The sequence below is a fragment of the Bombus affinis genome, chromosome 16, assembly GCF_024516045.1.
Source record: "Bombus affinis isolate iyBomAffi1 chromosome 16, iyBomAffi1.2, whole genome shotgun sequence".
NCBI classification, from domain to species: Eukaryota; Metazoa; Arthropoda; class Insecta; order Hymenoptera; family Apidae; genus Bombus; species Bombus affinis.
The window spans coordinates 31,600-53,951 of NC_066359.1; the positions used below are offsets into that span (position 1 = coordinate 31,600).

The 22,352-nt window shown below is 38.5% G+C and overlaps 2 protein-coding genes across 3 annotated transcripts; both read right to left on the reverse strand.

The window, feature by feature from the left end:
- Positions 1-7,741: 7,741 nt before the first annotated feature.
- Positions 7,742-9,262, reverse strand: LOC126925664 (pre-rRNA-processing protein TSR1 homolog). Its single transcript, XM_050741462.1, has 2 exons — positions 8,141-9,262; positions 7,742-8,058 (listed from the first exon to the last, which is right to left on the reverse strand). Exons 1-2 carry the CDS (start codon positions 8,250-8,252, stop codon positions 7,757-7,759), a joined length of 414 nt encoding a protein of 137 aa, XP_050597419.1. The 5' UTR covers positions 8,253-9,262; the 3' UTR covers positions 7,742-7,756.
- A 149-nt stretch (positions 9,263-9,411) lies between these two features.
- LOC126925661 (uncharacterized) lies at positions 9,412-10,879 on the reverse strand. 2 transcript variants are annotated; one of them, XM_050741459.1, is made up of 4 exons: positions 10,739-10,879; positions 10,535-10,633; positions 10,142-10,407; positions 9,412-10,076 (listed from the first exon to the last, which is right to left on the reverse strand). In XM_050741459.1, the coding sequence occupies exons 1-4, from the start codon at positions 10,761-10,763 to the stop codon at positions 9,855-9,857; spliced, it is 612 nt and encodes a 203-aa protein (XP_050597416.1). In that variant the 5' UTR covers positions 10,764-10,879; the 3' UTR covers positions 9,412-9,854. The 2 variants fall into 2 exon arrangements, with proteins under 2 accessions (XP_050597416.1, XP_050597417.1); XM_050741460.1 differs by having other exon boundaries at positions 9,904-10,076; positions 10,158-10,407.
- Positions 10,880-22,352: the final 11,473 nt, after the last annotated feature.

Sequence of the window (22,352 nt, forward strand, 5' to 3'; positions counted from 1 at the left end):
TATTGTCGATAGATATAATGTAGTAAGGAGTTTTCACATCATTGATTCTATAGGGTCCTAACCATTCAATGTCCAACTTATCTCTTTTATGGTCATTGTGAATTAAAACAAAGTCTCCTTTCCTAAACACGGTCTGAGTTTTAACAATCTTTCTTTCTTGGTCTCGCTTGTAGCGTTGCTTATTTTGAATAAGTGTTTTGTGAGCTGTTTCCCAATATTTATTTAACTGTTTTTGCCAAAGTGAGTACATATCGTCATAGGTAAATGTGGGGAATTTGGATATTGCGGAAGGTAGGTTCGCTTTTCGCCCAAAAGTCAATTCGAAGGGGGAGAATCCTGTTCCTTCGTGTTTTGCAGTGTTGTATCCTAAACAAATGAAATTAAGTACTTCGTCCCATTCTTTGTCATTGTCGTGTAACGCAGTACGAATTAAATCTTTAACCGAGGCATGTGTTCTTTCGAGGGATCCGTTACTCTGTGGGTGAAATGAAGTTGTTTTGACGTGTTTAATTTTAAAGGCCTCTTCAAATTTCGTCATTAAATCGCTAACAAAATTTTGTCCTTGATCTGTCAGAATCGTCTTTGGTGCCGAAAATATGTAAATATAGTGCTCAATGAGCGCGTTAATTATAGATTCAGTTCGTTGCGTTTTAAGGGGAACAAGGATCAGATATTTCGTAAGTTCGTCGTGAATTGAAAGTATATATTGATTTCCGCGTTTGGTTTTCGTCATCGGTCCTATGATGTCCATAGCGATTTTGTCGTTAGGGTGAAGTGGTGTGTCTGAGATCTGTGGGGACTCTTTGGGTCTGATACGTGTTAGTTTCTCCTTTTGACATGTGTCGCATGTCTTCACGAAGTTTTCTACTCTTTCAAAAAGGCCGGGGATTTTGAACTTATCCTTAATCCGTTGATACGTTTTCTGTATCCCTAAATGTCCTACGGTGTCGTTATGGTTTTCCTTTATTGCTTGTAGTATTTCGCTTTCGTCTAGTTTTAAGATGGGGTTGGGCGCATAAGTAATTTCCTTGTATGTGTCGTTGAAATATATTAGCATGAGTTTAATCTGTGTTTTCTCTAATTCAGTGAAATCGTTATTTCCTATGCCGATTTTTGTTGTATTTTTAAGAATTTTGTAAAGTTTTCTGATCCAAAGTGTCTCGTCGTATTCTCCTAAATCGTTTCGAGTTAATTGGTAAAATGTTTGATCATTCGGTTTAATTTCTAAGAGTTTCGGGTTTTCGTTGTTGTTTTTCCATTCGTTGAATGAATTAGTGTGGTCAATTAATAGGTCGAGATTAACTATTTCGTTGCGAGTTACCGCGTGAACCCTAGATAAGGCGTCTGCAGCTGTATTATCCTTACCCTTTGTGTATTCGATTTCATAGTTGTATTCTTCGAGTCTAAGTCTCCAACGAATCAGTCGACTAGAGGGGTCTTTGCAATTGTGTAGCCACTTAAGGGCTTGGTGGTCGGTTCGAATAATGAAGCGTCGTCCTAACAAGTATTGCCTAAGTCTTTTCACGGCCCATACGATGGCCAAGAGTTCCTTTTCTGTCGTGGTATAGTTTCGTTCGGGTGGGTTTAGTGTCCTTGAAATGTAACAGCAAGGATGACCGTCTTGTGACAGTATTGCTCCTAGTCCTTCGTTACTTGCGTCGGTGGTTAGGGTAAAGGTTTTGTTAAAGTCCGGATAAGCTAGTATTGGGGAATTACAGAGTTTGTCCTTTAAAGTATCAAAGCTAGTCTGGTGTTTGTCAGTCCAATGGAATGGTGTGTCCTTTTTTGTTAAGTCTGTAAGGCTTTTCGCGATTTTAGAAAAATTCCGAATAAATTTGCGGTAATAACCTGCTAAACCTAAGAATGATTTAACGTCCGTGGCATTGCGGGGTAATCGAAAGTTTTTTACAGCGTCTAATTTCTTGGAGTTTGGTTTAACTCCTTCGGCTGAAACTACGTGGCCTAAGTATTCTAGTTCCGGTTTTACGAATTCGCACTTATCCGGTTGCAATTTAAGTCCTAATTCTCTGAGCCTCTGAAATACTATCGCGAGGTTTTCATTATGTTCTTGAATCGTTTTTCCGAATATCACTATGTCGTCCAAATAAACAAGGCAATATTTTCCTACAAGTCCAGTTAAGGCTCTGTCCATTAATCTTTGAAAAGTAGCGGGTGCGTTTTTAAGACCGAATGGCATTCGATTGAACTGAAAGTGGCCTTGCAGTCTTGAAAAGTCACGGCTGGAGCTCAGAACAAAATCGCAGTCAGTGTAAATTCAGAAATAAATTCTCTCGTTTTTTTTGTTATCTTAATTTTTTCTTTTCGTTCGAGCCTCCTGCTTTTTATTTTACGTGACAATGCCAACGTCGCCTGTCTACTGTTTGTGGTCTGCCTTCATGCTAGTCTTTTGTCTTTATGCTGTCGATGGCTTCAGCGCTTGAGAAAATTAGAAAGACCAGATGTAGAGTTTTCGTAGAAGTGGTGACCACTTCAACAGATGCAGAGAAAGGGAAAGGAGGAGGAGGTGAACTAGATGGGGGAAGAATAGAAAATATGAGAAAGAGGGGAAAATGAAGTGCAGAGTGCCTTTTTGGAACATAACGAGCCTAGTAGGAAAAAATAGGGATTGTTTGGGAGAATTGGGAGATTGGAACGTGATGATGTTGATGAAGATGTGGATAAAGAGGAAAACGTATTAGGCGATACGGAAGAGGTTGCTAAAAGTATATGAATGGAGTATGCGGAGAACGAAGAGGGAATTCCATGTCAGGTGGGCGTGAATCTGAGAGAGAATGTGGCGTGGGAGGATTTCTCTAATGTTGAGAATGGTCAAAAGAAAATTTGAGGGAGTGAGACTGGAGTTAAATACACAAAAAATAAAAATTATGGTGTGTAAGAAAGGAAGAACAATTGCAATGAACAGGTGAAGGATTTCAACTACCTGGAGCAGCAGGTGCAACCTACGATAAGCAGAGTTGAGAAACAAGTGGATCATCTGGCGAAAAGAGTGGTGACAAACTCGTACACGCATACAGGCTTAGGACGTTGGTACATATATCGAACTTCTGCATAGAATATGTTGTAAATATTGTAAGTTATTATTAAGTTATTTTATTTTATTTTACTTTTAAGTTAGTATAAGGGATAGGTTACGTATTTGTAAAGTTAAGAGAGAGTGGGTTATACAGAAGCGGAGTCGAACGAAGAAATAGAAATTGGGAACCATGTAATCCCATGGAAACAATTTAAAAAAAACTACTACTGTTACTAATAAAAATTCATAAAAACTGATAAAAGTATATCTATTTCAAAATAACAATTAATATTGCTGTTACGGCGTCGGTTGACGACATCAGGAGTATAATATATAGGAAGACGCATCGTAGGCTCTATTGCGAGATGTAATTTTGTGAATTTGAAATTTTACTGTTCTCTTAACTGCCGCGAAAACGTTAGATTCCCTTACGCCTTTATGACGAACACACGAGTTCAAGTTCGAGTGCACCGATTATAGAAAATTAGCGCCCTTGCGCTATTAAACTATAACGCGTATCGAAAACCTATCTTCACGCCATGCATTGAATAGCCACCAAGAATATATTATATTATATATCGGAGATGAAAGACCGGAACCTTCCCTTTGGAACTTCGGGAAGACCCCTTAGTACTGTAATCTAGATTCCACCATAGCCGTATTAAGAAATCGTTGTCATTCGATCTGACTGTATTTATTTGAGATTTATGATAGTGAGCTCGGGCTCGAGGCGACAACCAGTCGCCGAACGCAGGCGCGGTCAAGGGATGAATGTTTTGTCTAACAAAGGCATGAAGTAACTCTATAGCTCTCCTTAAAAGAAATACTTGGGTCGGTGCACGACGGTAATCATTTCAACTATTTCTGTCCCGTGGCTCGCCACACGCAGACTTTGTCCTTCGGGTAAGATGATTACCAGATGTCAACGCATCTTCACAGTATATGTTTAGCTGGCCGAGGATCCGTTATAAATCTTAAGTTTCAGTTATATAAAGTCCTTCAAACAGACAAATAGTCTTTGTCCCAACTACGGGAAGATAAGAGAAATCTATCCTTCCACGAACGACGCTTCCCGCTAGGAACTTCCCCTCAAGGGCGGTTAGCATCTTTTTCTAACCACCGATATGGAGATTGACCAATTAGCAGCAACGTCAATTTCCCTCACCTTCCGAACGAAGGCTTTCCTTGACGAATCCGAGGATCTCGTGTCTTTAGACACACCCCATATAGTTTTCCTCAACAGCGTCACCGTGATGGAGACTCATTCTCCTGTACGATCTCAACAACGATTCAAGTAACTCTCGGATACGTAGTGATTGCTTTGTGCATTAACCTCGAGTACATTTTAGACACTCACGAAGGGTAAAGTTCGGCATCCTGTTGACCGTGGATTCGTTATTGGGCCTAGGATCATTGTCATTAGCTTCTCGAGTATCTAATTATCTCGATTACTTGTCAAATTCTATCATAATCATATTCGCGCTAGTAAACATCTCCTCTATTGCATAATGATAATGTCTAATACCAATAGGGATTCGTTTCACGCCCTTAACCCTAACTCTAATCTTAACGTCACCCCGACATATATATAGTTGTAATGTGCTACAGTCAATAGTTTATATTCGCGTGTTGTATTCTTTGTGCCTTGTACAACAGACTATACTACATAAATTTGCAACGGTACTGGCCTTCCTTTCTTGCTCCGCCTGCAACAATTGTTACATATTCGTGTATTAAAAATATATTTTTAGTTAATAAAAATTTATCAAAGTTGTAATAAAATAAAATGAATGAAAACGTATCAGTTTTTAATAACAATTAATTGTTATTAAGTATTCTCATTTTACAAATAAATTTTTATTTGTAGGGATACTTTAGTTAATTTTAGGAGTATAAGGATACATATTTTATGTTCTGCACATATGCACATATACGTACGTTAGAAATTATATTCTTCAGAAAAATACAAAAAAAATTAATTTTTATCACAAATTTACTTGAGAATATCCCTTAACAAAAAGTTATAACAATTTCGCTTTTATGATAAAATTCGGTTGCAGAAAATTGCAACCTATCTACAATATTTTGATGTTCTATAATGAGTAATTAACGCAATTAGTTTCACCAAAAATTTCATAATTTTGTTTTCGCAACCTTATATCTAATCGCAGAATCATCTGAGAAAAAAGATATGTATCTTGAACAGAGCGAAAAAGAGCTGTTTGCCGGTTTTAGAAGCGGAATGTGGACAGATGTGATTCCATAATTTTAGAACATAAACATTTATTGCACCAAATCACGATTACAATAAGCATGTACGAATAAAATAATAAACTATATACAATATGATAGAGCACGGTAGAATGTATATAATATTTAATTTCTCATAAATACTATTTACACAATTTTGACGCAACCAGTCTTTACTTCAGAGCAGAACTCTTCACGTTAGGGCGGTTCGCTATAATCTAACGATCAAACAATCTAACACTCTAACGCTTGCCAACCAAAAAGATTGCCTTCAGTCGCACAGCCTGGTGTAAGATCCGCAAGCAATCGTCATAACAATATCTGTAGATTTCTAAGATTTAAAGTTGTGAAATTTGACTTTGGCCACAAATTGCCGCTTTTCGGAGCATTGTGCAACATTTGGTATGATTTATAACACAACTATTTTTGAGAAAGTTGTTTATTATCCATTGCTATAATTAGAGACTCAGGCATGTATTTTTTCTTTAAAAGTTTCCTTGCCAGCTTCAATAACTTGCGACAATCATAAATTTCGAGTGTTGAAAAAGGGCGCTTATCGAAGGTTTAGCGACATCTCACATCAAGTATCTCAAGCTAGAAAGAAATCCCACTATCTTTAGTATACTACTCTTTATCAAATGAAGAAATTGTAAGTAGCAAAACCGGAATCAGTTTTTGAGGTAGATGTAACACACCAAAATTTACTTCGGGTATTATTAGAAGAAGAAGATGATGACGAAATTTTTTTAGCACTTTTCATAGAGGCATAGAGGGATTTATGATATATATTAATAAACAACCATTTGGCTCAATAATGAAAAAACATATAAAGAGTTCTTGAGATTATGTGATTCGCGCTCAAAATCAAATTTCACGAATTGAATTTAAAAACATTTTGTTCTTATGAATTCGCAACCTCCCAAAGCTTCGAGAAAATCCACACATATTTCTTCTTTCAGATGATCCTGTGATTACATTAGGGTTATGAAAACAGAATCGTGATATTTTAAGTGAAACTAATTGTTTTAACTCGTAATTATTGTTAAAATAAGAATATGAGGTGTACCGTGTTGTTCGTTGTTAATTGCTGCTGCCGGCTGTAGATGTTGCTGCTGGGGTACTGTTATTTTTCTTCTATTTTTGATGCGTGGAAGAAAAATCGGACTCCGGTCGCCGGGATCGAATCCGGGTCCCGAACGTTCGTAACCTAAGGCGCTAATCACTGCGCTGCCGTCGTGCGACACTAGTTAGTGTCGAGTGGTGGCATTTGGCTTGTTGAGTCTCGCCACAAATATTTAATGACAATCAATTGTTATTAAAAAATGTATAGGTTTTACTAATTGCTATTAATTTTTACTAACTAAAAATATATTTTTAACATAAGAATATTTAATAATAATAATTTTTAATAATTTTTATTGGGTAAAAATTAACTCTTAAAATAAAAGTATTTAATAAAAATTAATAGTTACTAATTCGGCTGCTATGTTCGAATCGCAAAACTGCTATACCAGTCAGAAGCGTGTGTCACAGGATAAATTTGCCTCACTATGTGATAAGATAGGTAAACCCAACCGCCTTATCATGAGTCACCGCCAGGGTAACGTCCAGTCACCCTAGACATGATACATCCATACAACCGAAGTCCATAGTAACATCCAACCATATGATACATCCGCACGACCAAAGTCTTCCTCCCACTCCAACAAAAAGGCATATAAATACTCCTCCCGAAATCACCCAAGCGAGTCTGCAATATTCTATTCTGTTCTAACATTCTGTACTCTGTCAGTTCCTAATAAATTTGGTAATAACGATAATCGAAATACAAACCTCTCACCTTTCGTGCGGAACGACGTAGCCATGCATTATTACATTTTTTTTTTTTATATTATTATTGTAACTTAAATTTAAGCCGCTGTTGCGCTGTGCTTATGTACGATATTTTAATTTATGTCCTGAAAGCCTCGACGCAAAAACAAGACAGCTAGCCTATTAGGGAGGGGTTGGGAGAGGATGGACTGGGAGGGGTGGGGAGGGGAGGGGTGTTTTGTCGAATTAGTATAATATTTATTTACATATTTACATTATTTACATATTTATACTTTTATTCGGTGAGCGTTGCCGTTCTGTGGCTCTTTATCTTGTTGTTTTTGTTATGGGTTCCGTATCCACCAATATTTTTTTGTGTTCTTTCTGTGTTTGTCTTCTGTATCCTTTGGGGCAGGGCTATGTTGTATCTCCACCTAGTGTCTGCAGTACGACCATCTAGGTTTTCCTCGTATTGTATAGATTTCATTCCTATTTTTCTTTGTATATGATAAATTATAAGGATGTTATTTTGGTCTTGGAGATAGTTTCTTTCGTCTAGGTATAGAAAGGTTTCGGGGGGATGTAGCCTGTTAACAGAGTGTTTTTGAAATATGCGTCGTTTGGGAATATGCAGCCGAATAATTCATATTTTTATTAATATCATTTATCATTTATCATAGTAGCATTATACCTTAAATGTATTGTACCACGTGGACTACTAATTATAGTCGCAGACTCGTCAGCTTTTGTTATTACTGATAATATATTATCACCATCTACATCTTTTTGTAATGCAATAATACATAGAAGAATAGGTGCAGAATGGGATCCACCAAAATTCCTTTTTTGCTGCAACACCTCCTCTCTCTTGTTTTTTCTAATTTGTGAAGATTGTAGCCTTCGGGCACGCTTCCCAAGACTTTTAGTGGCACGTTTCGATAAAACTTTTACTCCAACTTTTCCTATATTGGTTGCAAATTAGGAAATATAGAAAGCAGCAAAATATGGAAAAGCCATAATAATATAAATTTCAAAGAATTTTACCTTTAACCTCGCTACTTATTGATCCTTTACTACGATGTCTACCCGTTTTATGTGGTTTATTAACTTGCTTAAATGCACCAGGTCGATGTACTTCTTGTTTTGTTGTTCCCATTTTATTTGAAACTATATATTCTTGTAAACGAAATATCTTTATAATAAATCTAACTGTTTGCTACGCGTGTGTCTCGACCGTCACAGTTCAAAACCGGATTTAAAGATGTGCCGTTACTTGGCAACAATATATTTCGGCGAAGCGAAGTGCCTAATGAACCATCAATATCCCAACGGTCCTTCCGCCGAATGTTCGAAAAGGCGTGCGTAGCAACGGTCACGGACGGATAGTTACACATTGTCTAGTAAACTGATCCTTCTAACTTGTCCAAAAAAATCAAATCGTTGGTCTAATTTTTAAAAAGTTACTCTGTTTTAAAGAATATGTGTTTATTCGTGGTCGTATATATTTTTATTATCATGATGTCAGCGCTGAAGTTACGATCAATCCAAAAACTTATAATATTATGCATTCACATGATCTTGAATACCAAAAATTCATAAATGTTTAGGGAGGCCGATGAAGGAAAATTTACTTCACAAGTGTTCGAAACTATGAACATATACTTCAATACGTTTCCGTGAGCGATTAACGTATGATTCTTGGCCGCCTGTATGACGTGACGATTAATATTACCACACGCAGTTTTATTTAATGCATTGTCTCATATTTTATAGTATTATACTAATATCATGATAAATTATTTCTTTAATCATGCTCCACAGAAAGAAGCCTAGAAGTTTAAGATCAGACGAACGCGCAGGCTATATCGAATGGCTGTACAAAGGCCGATACAACGCAATGTTGAGGAAACTTTTCTCCTATTGACAATTGGCATCATTTTTAATACTTGTTGAAATAAATTTTCCCTCATTGATCTTTCTATCGTAGCTTTTTCGTTATTCGCAGTTATTATCAAACACTATAGGTGATCGATTGGTCTTAACTTCAGCTGTAACGCCATAATGATAAGAGGATATAGCTCCATTTAAAAAAATATCGATAATCTTGAAACCTATAAAAAATATGATTACTATCATATTTGCCCTTTTAAATCAGATAATTTCTTTTCTCTAATATATTTTTGTATTGTCAATAGTGAGTGAGATATTGAAAGTGTTTAAGTTAGTTGGGCATATAGTTGGATGTATATGTTATTTACTACTAAAAAAGTACTTATTCATAAGAATGTATTAATTAAACATTTCACCTAACGGTATATGTAAGAATTACATTCCTTTATTACATATGCAGTGATATGCAATGTACAATATACAAAACTTTACTTTTACATAAATTTTTTAAGAATTATTCTTGAATTGCCATTATAAGAAGTATATCAGCCATATCCCAAATATCATGAATCTTCATATCTATTAATTGCGATAATTTTGAAGCTATAATAACTCTTACTGAATTACAATCTATACACAAAAAGAATGCCCCACAAAGAACAATAGAAGCTCCCAAAAATAATATATTTGACATTAATATCATAAGACCCCTCTTTTCTTGTTGAATTTTTGCTCTGTGTTCGTGCAACAAACATTGCAAATGATAATATATTTCCTTCCTCTATAACCATATATATCTGCTTCATTAATCATGCTAATGTCATTTATAACATATCACTAATGTCTTACAAATATCTATTAATAAAATTCAAACCCGCAGATAAATTAGATCCAATAAATTTATAGTAAGTTCTTGCATATTTGGAGTATCCTTGAGTCCAGTTGCAGCTAAAAGAATTTCTACGCAATTTAACGGAGTGTAAAATGGCATTCTGAATCCAACAGTCTTAAATACCTTATATTCTGATAGAAAAATTACATCGGGTGTGTATTCAGATTTTTTGTCTATACATCGTAAGATACCAAGTATCTGTAGCATATAGAACATTAAGATACTATTATTGATAAATTCAAAATAAAATCATGTATATGTACTTGCGATATTCTTAACTTGTTGAAATGTGAATCCATTTTATTTGCTAATTGCAAACAAGACATGAGGTATAATTTTGATTGACTTGTCACTTTTTTACAAACTTGAGACCAAGAACTTTCTGTTTGATCAGCATTTCTATACACTTCCCAAAAATAGCTACACATAAATTTATCATATAAGTGAATAGCAATGTATCTAGTATCTGGCCCCAAATGGAGATATTCTGTTATTTTAAATATTGCATTGATGATTGAAATTGGTATAGCTGAAAGCAGTATTTAATGTGAATGAAAATTTTGTTGTTATTATATTCTATCAAAATAGGAACAAAGATATAAATAAAAATGAAATTAATATTAACAAAGGTATACAGTTTCAAATGCAATAATTACCTACAAATGGCATGTAAAATTCGTCTTCAGCTTTGATCAAACTTTCTTGTGCTTTAATGATTAATTGAAGTTCTTCTAGCCAATCATCAAGTAAAGGTTCTATATTAAATAGATAGTTGTTTCAAGAAGAAAGTTCATTATTTTTGTGTATTAAACATCTACATTTGTCTGTCAACACTCTTATTTATATGAAATGCTAATTACCAATATAAGAAGTATCCAAGTCCATATTTTCTTTGAAAGATTCTTGCTTAACGCTATTATTATCAAATATTGTTTAATTACATCACACACAACAATGTTACCTTTCAAACAGTATACAAGATACTATTTAAAAGAAGCTAATTGGCTGGAGAATAAGTCACGTGATACATTTCGCGATATATCGAAATCATACATTCAAATTAAAATTAGAATTCATTTTACATAATATTAAAACAAGACGCGTATAAGGTAGGCATTTTAAATGTATGACAAAATTTTATTTATTATTATATATACATATATATACATTTTAATACTTTAATTAACAGATTTTATTCTATGTTCATGCTTTCATTTTGATGTTGTAACTCTGTTAACAACAAAGGTTCATATGTCCATTTTGGGAATACTCTTTTGTATAAATTCATTAAAATCGTGTCCTGCGACTTCAGTTGACCATTAAATACACATTTCATATGACCATGAGTACCTAGGAAAAAATAATGAGTTATTTTTTAATTAAATGCATCAATTAAATTAAGAAATAATTTATGATCCATCTACCCAATGGTTCTTTTATATGTCCTCTGCGACCATATTTCGTTCGTAGTTCAACTGGTTTAAACCAGTTTATATCTTCTCGATGAAAGAACATAAATCTTATAACTGCTGATCGTTTATGCACTTTGTACGTATGGCCGCTAAGAACAACACGTTTTACAACTATTCTATCTGGATTCACAGATAATACACTTCCGGTTGCAATTAATTCCTACAAAAATATTGTAACCTTTAATGATATAAGAACAGAATCAACCTTTAACTTGCATATAATTATTGCCTCCTTACCAATGATTTATTCAGTTTTTCAACGTAACATAATACTGGACATGGTGGAAAAGTAATTGGAGCGTACATGCTTGCTACGACAGTGTTCTGTGGACGAAAATACCGCTCATACTGAAAAATATTTCTATTCTTGGTAACAAGATATAAATAGAGTATATTAAAATCTCAGAGAATATAATACATGCTTTATGTTTGTTTCCGTTTGTGTGTTGACTAAATATTGGGCACGCAGTGAATCTCCTAAATCCACATTGAAATATCAATTTTGCTTTAGATTTCACCGGACTGTATGTTTGACCTGTATGTTTTAATGTCACATTTAAGACAGACATTTTGTGCTCGTTCGGTACTAAACCAAATACAATTAATGGATGATTTCCCAATGAAGAAAATGCATCTACGCGTACATTTGCAACGTGAATTGTGATATACCAACCAGGCTAAAAAATGTTCATACCATAGCACCCTCTATTTCCTGCGATTCTTTAAATATTCGTTTTTGTGTTCTATCAAAATTTTCAAATTTATATATTCTAGCGTAATCAGTAGGAAGGTTTTCTTCCGGATCCCACGGACTTGTTCTGAATGATTCAAGTCCACGATATTTCTGAAACCTCTGTTTTGCTAACATATTTTGAGGTGTATCTACTTCGTCAGGAAATTTTGCGTCTAATTTTGCGTCTATATTTAAAAAATTGTGGTTAAAGATTTCAATAATACATATTCAATAATATAATATACGTATATTCGACAAACATACTCTTCAAGTTTTCCATTGCTTCTCTTTCTTCTGTCATATCGATATTCTCATCGTATCGTTCATCAGGAACTTCGGACACAGTAATTGTCTCGTATTCTTCCTCGTCTTCTGCGTCTGGTCCACTATCCGTTTCAGATTGTGCTTCATCAACAGACATCTCGTCTTCTGATTCATCGCTCGAGCACTCTTTCAATTCCTCTACAAAATGCAAGCAAAGAATAATATATATCTCCAAATTTAATTTATGACTGAAAAACAAATACCTCCATCCTCATCAGGAATCCAAGCTGCTTGATATTCAGAAGTTCCTTTTGGAACTCTCTTTACAATTTTTTTCCTTTGTGCTTTGGCTTCGGCTAATTCCTCTTCTGTAGGCCAAGTTTGTTCAGCATCCATAGGGTCAAGTATATTTTCACTTTCGAGAGATTCCTAAAAAATTAAGAAAATTGATTAGTGCTTTTAAAGACTCAAAGTTTATTTATTTATTTCATGAAATTACTTGTTTCCCTGGATCTGCGCGTGCAAGAACCCGCGTGGATGGTTCATCGTCCATTGCATTACAATCTTTCTTCAACTTTTTCTCCACTGGATATGGATCACTAGGTGCATCAATTTGAGAGATTTGAAAATCTCCCAATTCAGGTATATGAACTAAACCATTAACTGATAATGGTACGTTCTTGAGATACCCAGAGATCATTAGAGTTCCAAACTCTGTGGAGTTCTAATTGAAATCAAATTTGGATATATACTTAATCTTTTAATTGGTAGGTAATTATTACATCAATACCTACTCCATTATATTTGAATTTCACTTCTTCTCCTAGCAAATGACCTCTTTTGTCTGTATATGATACAGCTCTTTGCTTTTGAGTACCAACATGTCGTAAAACATTAAAAGCATCAATGGTAGTTCTTAGTTTGAAAACTTCTTCCTCAGGAAGCGACTTACAAAGTTTGGATTGTACATGTCTCTCCGACTTCAGCGAAGTTGAGTATACGGTGAGTACGCGAAGAACAATACCAGTACGGCCCAGGCAAAACTGTCAGGTGTTTCTCGTATAATTAATAAACTCATTGTTAAATTAATCCACGGAGTATTTCTTTAGCACCCTACACCTCCTACCACGTCACTATAGATGGAATTCCTGCAGCCGAAGTGGCAGATACGTTCTAAAAACGATTTATTTGTTGTTTCGGCTCCCCGGGAGCGATTTTAACAAATCAAGGAACGAATTTTACATCTTCGTTAATGAAGAAGGTAGCAAACAGATTTCGAATAAAATAGCACACTACAGCAGTATACCACCCTCAGAGCAATGGATCGATTGAAAGACCGCACCACGTATTAGTCGGATACCTCAAATTATATGCAGTGAAAGCAAGGAATTAGAATGGGTTGTAGCCATGTATCCATGATCTCCTAGTAGCCATGATCTCCTACAACACTTCTGTACACGAAGGAACGAAGCTTTCTCCTAATAAATTAATTTTTGAATGTCTGGCCAAGCCAGAGAACCATCCGATAAAATAATAATCGAAGAAAATATGGAACCGACCTATATAGATTTTTAAGGGATCTACTTGACAAGATCAACACGACACAATTCGCAGCAAAGGAAAATCTAATGTAGCGGTTTATGGCCATAATGAACGTCCCAGTTTGCTGGTGAGTGCCGAAGCGTGCAGACGTGTGTCCAGTGCCCTGTGAAGTTTACAAAACAACACGTGACGCCCATCTGTCGAAAGCGAATCCAACAAATCTAGCCAAGTGTTCACACAGCCTCTCGACTAGTATTATCATATTGAATTAACTAGATCGACGATGGCCCAATCATCCCAAACGGACTCTACGGAGCCCAGTTGCAACAATGCCGCTCTTCCTCCCCCGTGGCAAAGGGGCATTGCACCCCTCTTTGCAAACGACCCTCATACGAAAAAACGCAATCTCGAAGCTAGCAGGACTAATGTGAGCAAGAGACAAACCAACCCGCCAGCCAGCCAAGTGACCACCCACAACAGGTTCGCGATACTGGAGGCTGATAACGCTATGGACACAACCGCAGCGGTAAATACACAACATACACAAAAAAAAACCCCTCCCTCGCCAATCTTCATTGACGATGTCATTGACATTCAATCAATGACAAAGACAATTCAAAAAGAAATCAGCAAGGAGGAATATAAATTGAAAATCAGCAACAACAGTGTAAAAATTCTGCCGACCAACCCAGACGCATACAGAAAATTAACGAAGTTGTTAAAAACCCCGAATGCCAACTTCCACACATACCAGCTCAAGCAAGAAAGACCTTTCCGTGTGGTGCTACGCAACATCCACCACTCAGCCGATCTAGACGAACTAAAGTTCGAATTGTTAAAGCACGGCCACGAAGTAATTAACATCAGCAACATTAGGCATAGAATCACGAAAAACTCGCTATCCTTATTCTTTATTGATATAAAACAAAAACTAAATAATAAAGAAATTTATAACCTCAATCGTCTAATGAACTCAATAGTAAAGATCGAACCGCCTTTTGTAAAGAAAGAGATAGTGCAATGCAAAAGGTGCCAGAGGTACGGCCACACGCAGAAATACTGCAACCATAACTTCCGGTGCGTAAAATGTGCAGGTAATCACCCCACTGACCAATGCACTAAATCCCCAGAAACCCCCGCGAAGTGCATCCACTGTCAAGGAGAGCATCCTGCGAAATACAAAGGATGCTCAGCCTATAAAACACTACATAATATTAAGTATCCAAAACTGAGACACAAGGGGATAACCATACAAGAACCTAGACCCCAAAAACTCACCACACCATCAATATCCTATGCTCAGGCAACACAAGGAAACGTAAACAACTCGAAAACCCACAGTGAACACACAGAAAATAGTGCTCCCACCCCACAAAACACAGACAACTTCACCAGACTCGAAAAACTTATCGAGAAGCAAACTGAGCAAATTAACAACTTGCTGTCACTACTCACACTCTTCATGGACAAATTCATACGCACAGACGCAAAATAAAACCAATGCGAATAGCTCTGTGGAACGCCAACGGTCTAGCTCAGCACAAATTTGAACTAGAACTATTCTTAAAACAACAGCAAATCGATGTGATGCTCATATCCGAAACCCACTTCACCGACAAAAACTACCTCAAAATACACGGCTACAACTTCTACCACACCCAACACCACAGTGGAAAGGCACACGGCGGCACCGGAATCATCATCAAATCCAGCATTAAGCACTACGTGCTTCCATCATTCTAGAAAGACTACCTTCAAGCCACAAGCGTAGCAATAGAAGACCGCCATGGTACAATCACCACCTCAGCATTATACTGCCCTCCCAGACACTCGATTGCAAAAGAGAACTTCGACAGCCTCTTTGACGCCCTAGGCAATAGATTCATAACTGGAGGAGACTATAACGCCAAACATACCCAATGGGGCAGCAGACTTGTCACAGCAAGAGGCAAAAACCTCCTGAAAAGCATAACCACCAACAATCTCAACTACCTCACCACATATGAATCCATATACTGGCCCACTGACACTAATAAAATCCCCGATTTACTCGACTTTTTCATAGCCAAAAATATCTGGCCTAGATATGTCCAAATCAACTCCTCGACTGAACTCTCTTCCGACCACTCCCCAGTAATAGCAACAGTCGGACGCCCTAGGCAATAGATTTATAGCTGGAGGAGACTATAATGCCAAACATACCCCATGGCGCAGCAGACTTGTCACAGCAAGAGGCAAAAGCCTCCTGAAAAGCATAACCACCAACAATCTCAACTACCTCACCACATATGAACCCATATACTGGCCCACTGACACTAATAATATCCCCGATTTACTCGACTTTTTCATAGCCAAAAATATCTGGCCTAGATATGTCCAAATCAACTCCTCGACTGAACTCTCTTCCGACCACTCCCCAGTAATAGCAACAGTCGGACGCCCTAGGCAATAGATTTATAGCTGGAGGAGACTATAATGCCAAACATACCCCATGGCGCAGCAGACTTGTCACAGCAAGAGGCAAAAACCTCCTGAAAAGCATAACCACCAACAATCTCAACTACCTCACCACATATGAACCCACATACTGGCCCACTGACACTAACAAAATCCCCGATTTACTCAACTTCTTCATAATCAAAAATATCTCGCCTAGATATGTCCAAATCAACTCCTCGACTGAACTCTCTTCCGACCACTCCCCCGTAATAGCAACAGTCGGTTCAGCAATAATCGAGAACCCACCTAATGGCCTTATTCACAACCAACTCACCAACTGGCAGCTCTTTAGAGAAATCTTTAACCGCTCAACCCCTGCCTCAATTTCACTAAAAACAAAGGCAGATATCGAAACTGCCACAGAATACTTAAACACCAGCATAATAAACGCCATCCGCTCCTCAACACCTACTAAGACTTCTATCAGTAAACACGAATATCCCCATTACATATTAAACAAAATTACAGAAAAACGAAGACTAAGAAGAGTATTGCAAACCCATAGAACACCGGACGACAAACGCAAGCTAAACAACGCAACCAGGAAGTTAACCAAAATCAATAAAAAATTCAGAAATGATTGTTTCCAAAAGAACCTCGTCAATTTGTCCTCCTCTGCCGACTCCAACTACTCACTATGGAAGGCTTCCAGAAAACTCACGCGTCCCCCTCAAATAATCCCACCAATTCGCTGTCCGCAAGGCGGATGGGCACGAAGCCCTATAGGAAAAGTCAACCTCTTCGCCAATTACCTGTCCGACGTTTTTAAACCTCATTCCTCCAATACCGCCCCGGAAATAACAGAATACCTGCATTCTCCCTTCCAAATGTCTCTCCCATTAAACCTTTCACTTCTATAGAGGTTACTGTTATTTTATATAGGTTGGGGTTGATAATCAAGCTGATTCACCCGGATTGGTTATCACACCTTTTATTTTGTTTCTTATACAAAACGCCAAATCACACAGCAGGCGTCTAATCAGACAGGATGCGTCTTAGCAATTAACGCGTGGTCGACTCCTAAGACAAAGGAGCGTCGTTAGGAGTCGTACCAACCTAACTTTAGTAACCTTTTAGTAACTAGCGGTCATACCAACTTAACATTTCTTAACACTCCCCTTTGATCGCTAGTTTCTACAAGCCCCATAGCTTTGGTAAAATATTGGGTCTTAACTCTATTTAACCCTTTTGTGAGAATGTCGGCAACATTCTTAGAACTAGATATATAGATATAATCTAGTATCCCTTTCGACACGCAGTTCTTAACATAAAAGTAACGCACTTGAACATGCTTAGAATTCTCGGCTACTACTTCATTCTTGGACCATGAAATAGCTCCAATGTTGTCACAAAAAATTTTGCATGGACGCGGACAATATGACGATTGACCTAACTCCCTTAACAATAAGGACATCCACACAGTCTCTCTAGCTGCCTCTTGCATCGCTACAAACTCTGCTTCGCATGTCGATTGAGATATGATTGGTTGTTTCTTCGACAACCAAGATACCGCTCCACCAGCAAGTATGAAAACATAACCGCTTCTAGATTTCCTATCTATTGCACAGCCTACAAAGTCGGAATCACAAAATACCTTCAGAGGTTGCCCTGTCCTTTGGTATACTAACTTTAAGTATTTAGTGTCCAACAGGTACCTAAAAATACGTCTCACTGCCTTCCAGTCAGACACCGTCGGATTCGCACATCTTTGGCTTAACTTTCCTATTGCGCACGCGACATCAGGACGGCTTACTGTGGCGACGTACATTATATGCCCCACAACCTGTTCGTACAACTTGTTGTCTACCGGTTCACTATCCACAATGTTTAGACCAGCCTCGCACTCCTTGACTAGTAGTGTAGACACTCCAACCTCTTGAGTAATGTCAAACAGCTCCAACATTTGACTTATCTGCGTGGATTGGTCGAACACAACCGTAGTGCTGTTTGGCTTACTCAAGTGGATGGATAGGAATTGAGTATCGTTTCCTAGCATCCTCACATCTAATTTCTCCTTAATCCCAATTTTGAACGCGTGAATCATAGCCTCCGTTCCAAATACAAGAATATCATCCACATACACAGCCACAATGAAATCTTTGGATGTATTCACATACATGCATGGATCACTCACGCATGAGTTCAGACTCATATCTCTCAAAATACAATTTATATACTTAAACCACATTCTCCCCGCTTGCTTCAAACCATACAAACTCTTTTTGAGCTTACACACATACTGAGTTCTGTCCTTCCCTGGAACCTTGTAGAACTCAGGTTGCTCCATATATATGTCCTCATTCAAAGGACTGTTTAGATACGCACACTCCACATCAATATGTTCGTAACACCACTCATTCTCCGCACACAGAGCAAGCAATATTCTTAGTGTCCTACGCTTTACTATTGGACTAAAGGTTTCGGAATAATCTACTCCAGGCCTTTGCCAGAATCCTCGAGCTACAAGTCTAGCTTTATGCCTATCAGGGTCTTTTTTCATGACTAATATCCACTTACAATCTATTACATTTCTGTCTAAAGGTCTTTTCACTATGTCCCACACATCTTTGTTCGCTAAATTTTCTAACTCCTTCGCAATTGCATCTGTCCACTTTTGAGCATCTGGCCCCTTCAGGGCATCGTGCACATTCACAGACTCACATGAACCTTACTTTCTACAAGCTGTCGCAACACGAGCACAACTATTGCACGTCTTTGGTTTGTGCAATCTCGCTGATCTCCTAGGTACGATTGGTACACTCATAACCTCTTGCTGACTGTTTTCATTGGTTAGGTTATCCAGAAAGTAGTCACTGTGTCCCTCACTGTTTTCACCGTCAATTTGAGTCTCTATATCGCTTGTATTACCCCCTCCTTGGAGTTCGAAGTCTTCAACGTCCCATATCCATTCGGAGAATGTTCTTTTGATGTTCCTCGCATCCACTTTTATGCTCTTATAGGGGAATACATTTTCCTCGAACCTGACATGACAAGAGATTATTACCTTTTTGATCTTCGGTAGGTAGATTCTATATCCCTTGACCTGTCTGTCATAACCTACAAATATCCCTTCATTCGCCCTGCTGTCAAATTTACCTTCACCTGGGCTTTTCAGGTACCAGACCCTGCATCCGAATACCCTTAGCCTATTGATCTCCCCTTGGATATCGCATGCCTTACCTTTCCACAATTCTAGTGGGATCTTATCTCCGATAGCGGTGGATGGGCATAGGTTCCTAATGTGGCATGCAGTGTTCACCGCTTCTCCCCACAGAAAGTCAGGGAGTCCTGATTCCAATCTACTCCATTAGTAATCCAATACTAATCCATTAGTAGGCATCTAGACATCTCAACCAGTGTCCTGTTTGCCCGTTCTGAAACTCCATTTTGCTCAGGGTTCCTCGGAACAGTCTTTCTGTGCAAAATACCCCTCTCCTTTAGATAGCTCTCAAAGTCAACTCCTGTATATTCTCCTCCGTTATCGGTTTGGAGGGCACAGATTCTCGATTGGTGTAGGGCTTCTACTTCCAATACTATCTGGTATTCCTTGAAGCACTTGAATACCTCGCTCTTCCTACTGATGACCCTAACGTACATGTACCCGGAGAAATCATCTATGAACGTTACAAAATAGTTACCTCCACCTAACGATCTGCACTGGGCTCTGCCACTGACATCGCCGTGTACGATTTCTAGAGGACGTTGGCACATGTGGTGGGCTGTCTTCGGAAATGGCACCTTTATCATCTTTCCTTTCACGCAGACTCCATATAGCTCGTCTTGTCTCTTGGACTCCTCCTTCACGCTCCCTATAGGAATCTTTCTCATTGCATTTCCATGCAAATGACCCAATCCCTCGTGCCACGATATGGTACCCTTATATGCCCTCGCCTCAATGACCTCAATGTCTCCGTCATCTTGGCTAGGTTTCTCCTGATCATGCTCCACGGAGAGGCCTGCCATGTGCTCTTGCGCAGGTATCGTCTCCAGATAGTATACGTCGTCTCCAACCTTCGAGTTGAATACGACATCTCGTGTGTTCCAATGGCTTCATCCCTAGTGCACACTGTGGTAACGTCCTTCTTCGTCAGTTGTCTAATCGAAATTAGATTTACGTCTAGCTCGGGCACCCATAGAGCGTTGGATAGGGATAATGTCCAGCCACCACAGGACTCCGCCATCTTTACGACGATTGTTCCCCTTCCTTTGATTTCCAGGTACCCCTTGCCGATTCTGATCTGTCCCGTCGCGGGCGTGAATTCTGCGAATCGGTGTCTGTCCGGCGTCATGTGATTTGAGGCGGGTAATTTTCCTCAGTCCAGGAAACTGAGTCCAGGTAACTTATCATCTCCCTACTTATATGGCTGATCGAAGATGAAGCCAGAGTCGATATAAGTCCCTTAGACCTTGGCCTTTCTTCCGATCCTCTATCTCTCTTGTTGTCCTCTTGTCTCCTTTTCTCCCTTTGATTCCTTTCCTTTTTGTCTCCCTTTTGGTCTTGGCATTGATACGATATGTGGCCCATCTTGCCACATTTGTAGCACTTCTGATCATGTGTGTCCTTTGTCTTCGGCCTAGCGCCATCTTTGTGCTGCTTGGACTTCCCTTGTCTCCGGGTCGCCATTGCGCTGCCCCTCTCGGATGATCTTTTCACCCATGATCTTTCACCCTCACTCATCGAGCCTCCTCTCCTCGAGTAATAAATCAGATTTTACAACCTTCGCGCTCAGATCCTTGTCGATTCTCGTTGTTCTGAGATAAGTTGAGTAGTCTGGGTCCGCCACGAGGCCGGCTAAGAGAAAACACGCCATAACGTGGTCTTCGATTTTTATGCCTACGCTGGATAATTTGTCGCATAGGTCTTGTATTTTCCCGCAATACTCGGACACATCCATGCTAGGGGTCTTCTCCATTGTTCCTAGTTCTCGCATGCATAATACGATGTCCATCGACGTGGATCTCCCGTGGATATCTTCTAATGTCTTCCACCACTCCTTTGCCGTTTTCAGGGTTCTGATATCCTCAAGGTATTCGCGGCGTACATGCCGGAAAATATACGCACGTGCTTTGTTGTCCATCTTTATGCATTCTGCCTTCATCCTTTCCGCTGGCGTAAATCCTGGCTGTACGGCATCCCAGCAGCCCAGGAAAACCAACGAAGCTTCCGTCATTGTTCTCCAGTACTCGTAATTTCCTTCCTTCAAGATCGGATTCGTCTCCTTGTCCACATCGGCCATGCTTTGTTGGTCGGACATAGTGTGCTTTCTCCTCGGATAATTTCACAAAAAATTAAAAACTCAAAAAATATATGTCTCTCCTGCCGCAGTTTACTGCCCTGGACCCATAACCTGTTATTTTATATAGGTTGGGGTTGATAATCAAGCTGATTCACCCGGATTGGTTATCACACCTTTTATTTTGTTTCTTATACAAAACGCCAAATCACACAGCAGGCGTCTAATCAGACAGGATGCGTCTTAGCAATTAACGCGTGGTCGACGCCTAAGACAAAGGAGCGTCGTTAGGAGTCGTACCAACCTAACTTTAGTAACCTTTTAGTAACTAGCGGTCATACCAACTTAACATTTCTTAACAGTTACTGAATTAATCCATCGTCTGAAGCCCAGGAAAGCACCGGGACATGATCAAATAAGTAACAAAGCAATTAAGGAGCTACCTGTAAAAGGGATTGCACTCATTTCTTCAATCTTCAACGCAATTCTTCGCCTTGAACACTATCCCAAAACCTGAAAAACGTCACAAACGCTCATCCCTAAACCCGGAAAACCAATACACGAAACTAGCTCCTATCGCCCAATTAGTCTTCTACCCACTTTGTCAAAACTATTCGAAAAGTTGCTAATCGAATCGACTCCTTCCACTCCTAGAGGATCTGAAAACCCTGCCAGATCATCAATTCGGAAGCAACATTTTAGGATAGAGCAAATTCATCGTCTAACTCAT

Bases quoted from the DNA above. Each gene is read 5' to 3' on its own strand.
- LOC126925664 (XM_050741462.1), bottom strand. From the start codon at position 8,252: ATGGGAACAACAAAACAAGAAGTACATCGACCTGGTGCATTTAAGCAA. The intron at 8,059-8,140 runs GTAAAATTCTTT...CAACCAATATAG, and splicing joins AATAAGTAGCGAGGTTAAAG to GAAAAGTTGGAGTAAAAGTT.
- LOC126925661 (XM_050741459.1), bottom strand. From the start codon at position 10,763: ATGGACTTGGATACTTCTTATATTG. The intron at 10,634-10,738 runs GTAATTAGCATT...TATTTAATATAG, and splicing joins CTTGGATACTTCTTATATTG to AACCTTTACTTGATGATTGG. The intron at 10,077-10,141 runs GTACATATACAT...TATATGCTACAG, and splicing joins ACAAGTTAAGAATATCGCAA to ATACTTGGTATCTTACGATG.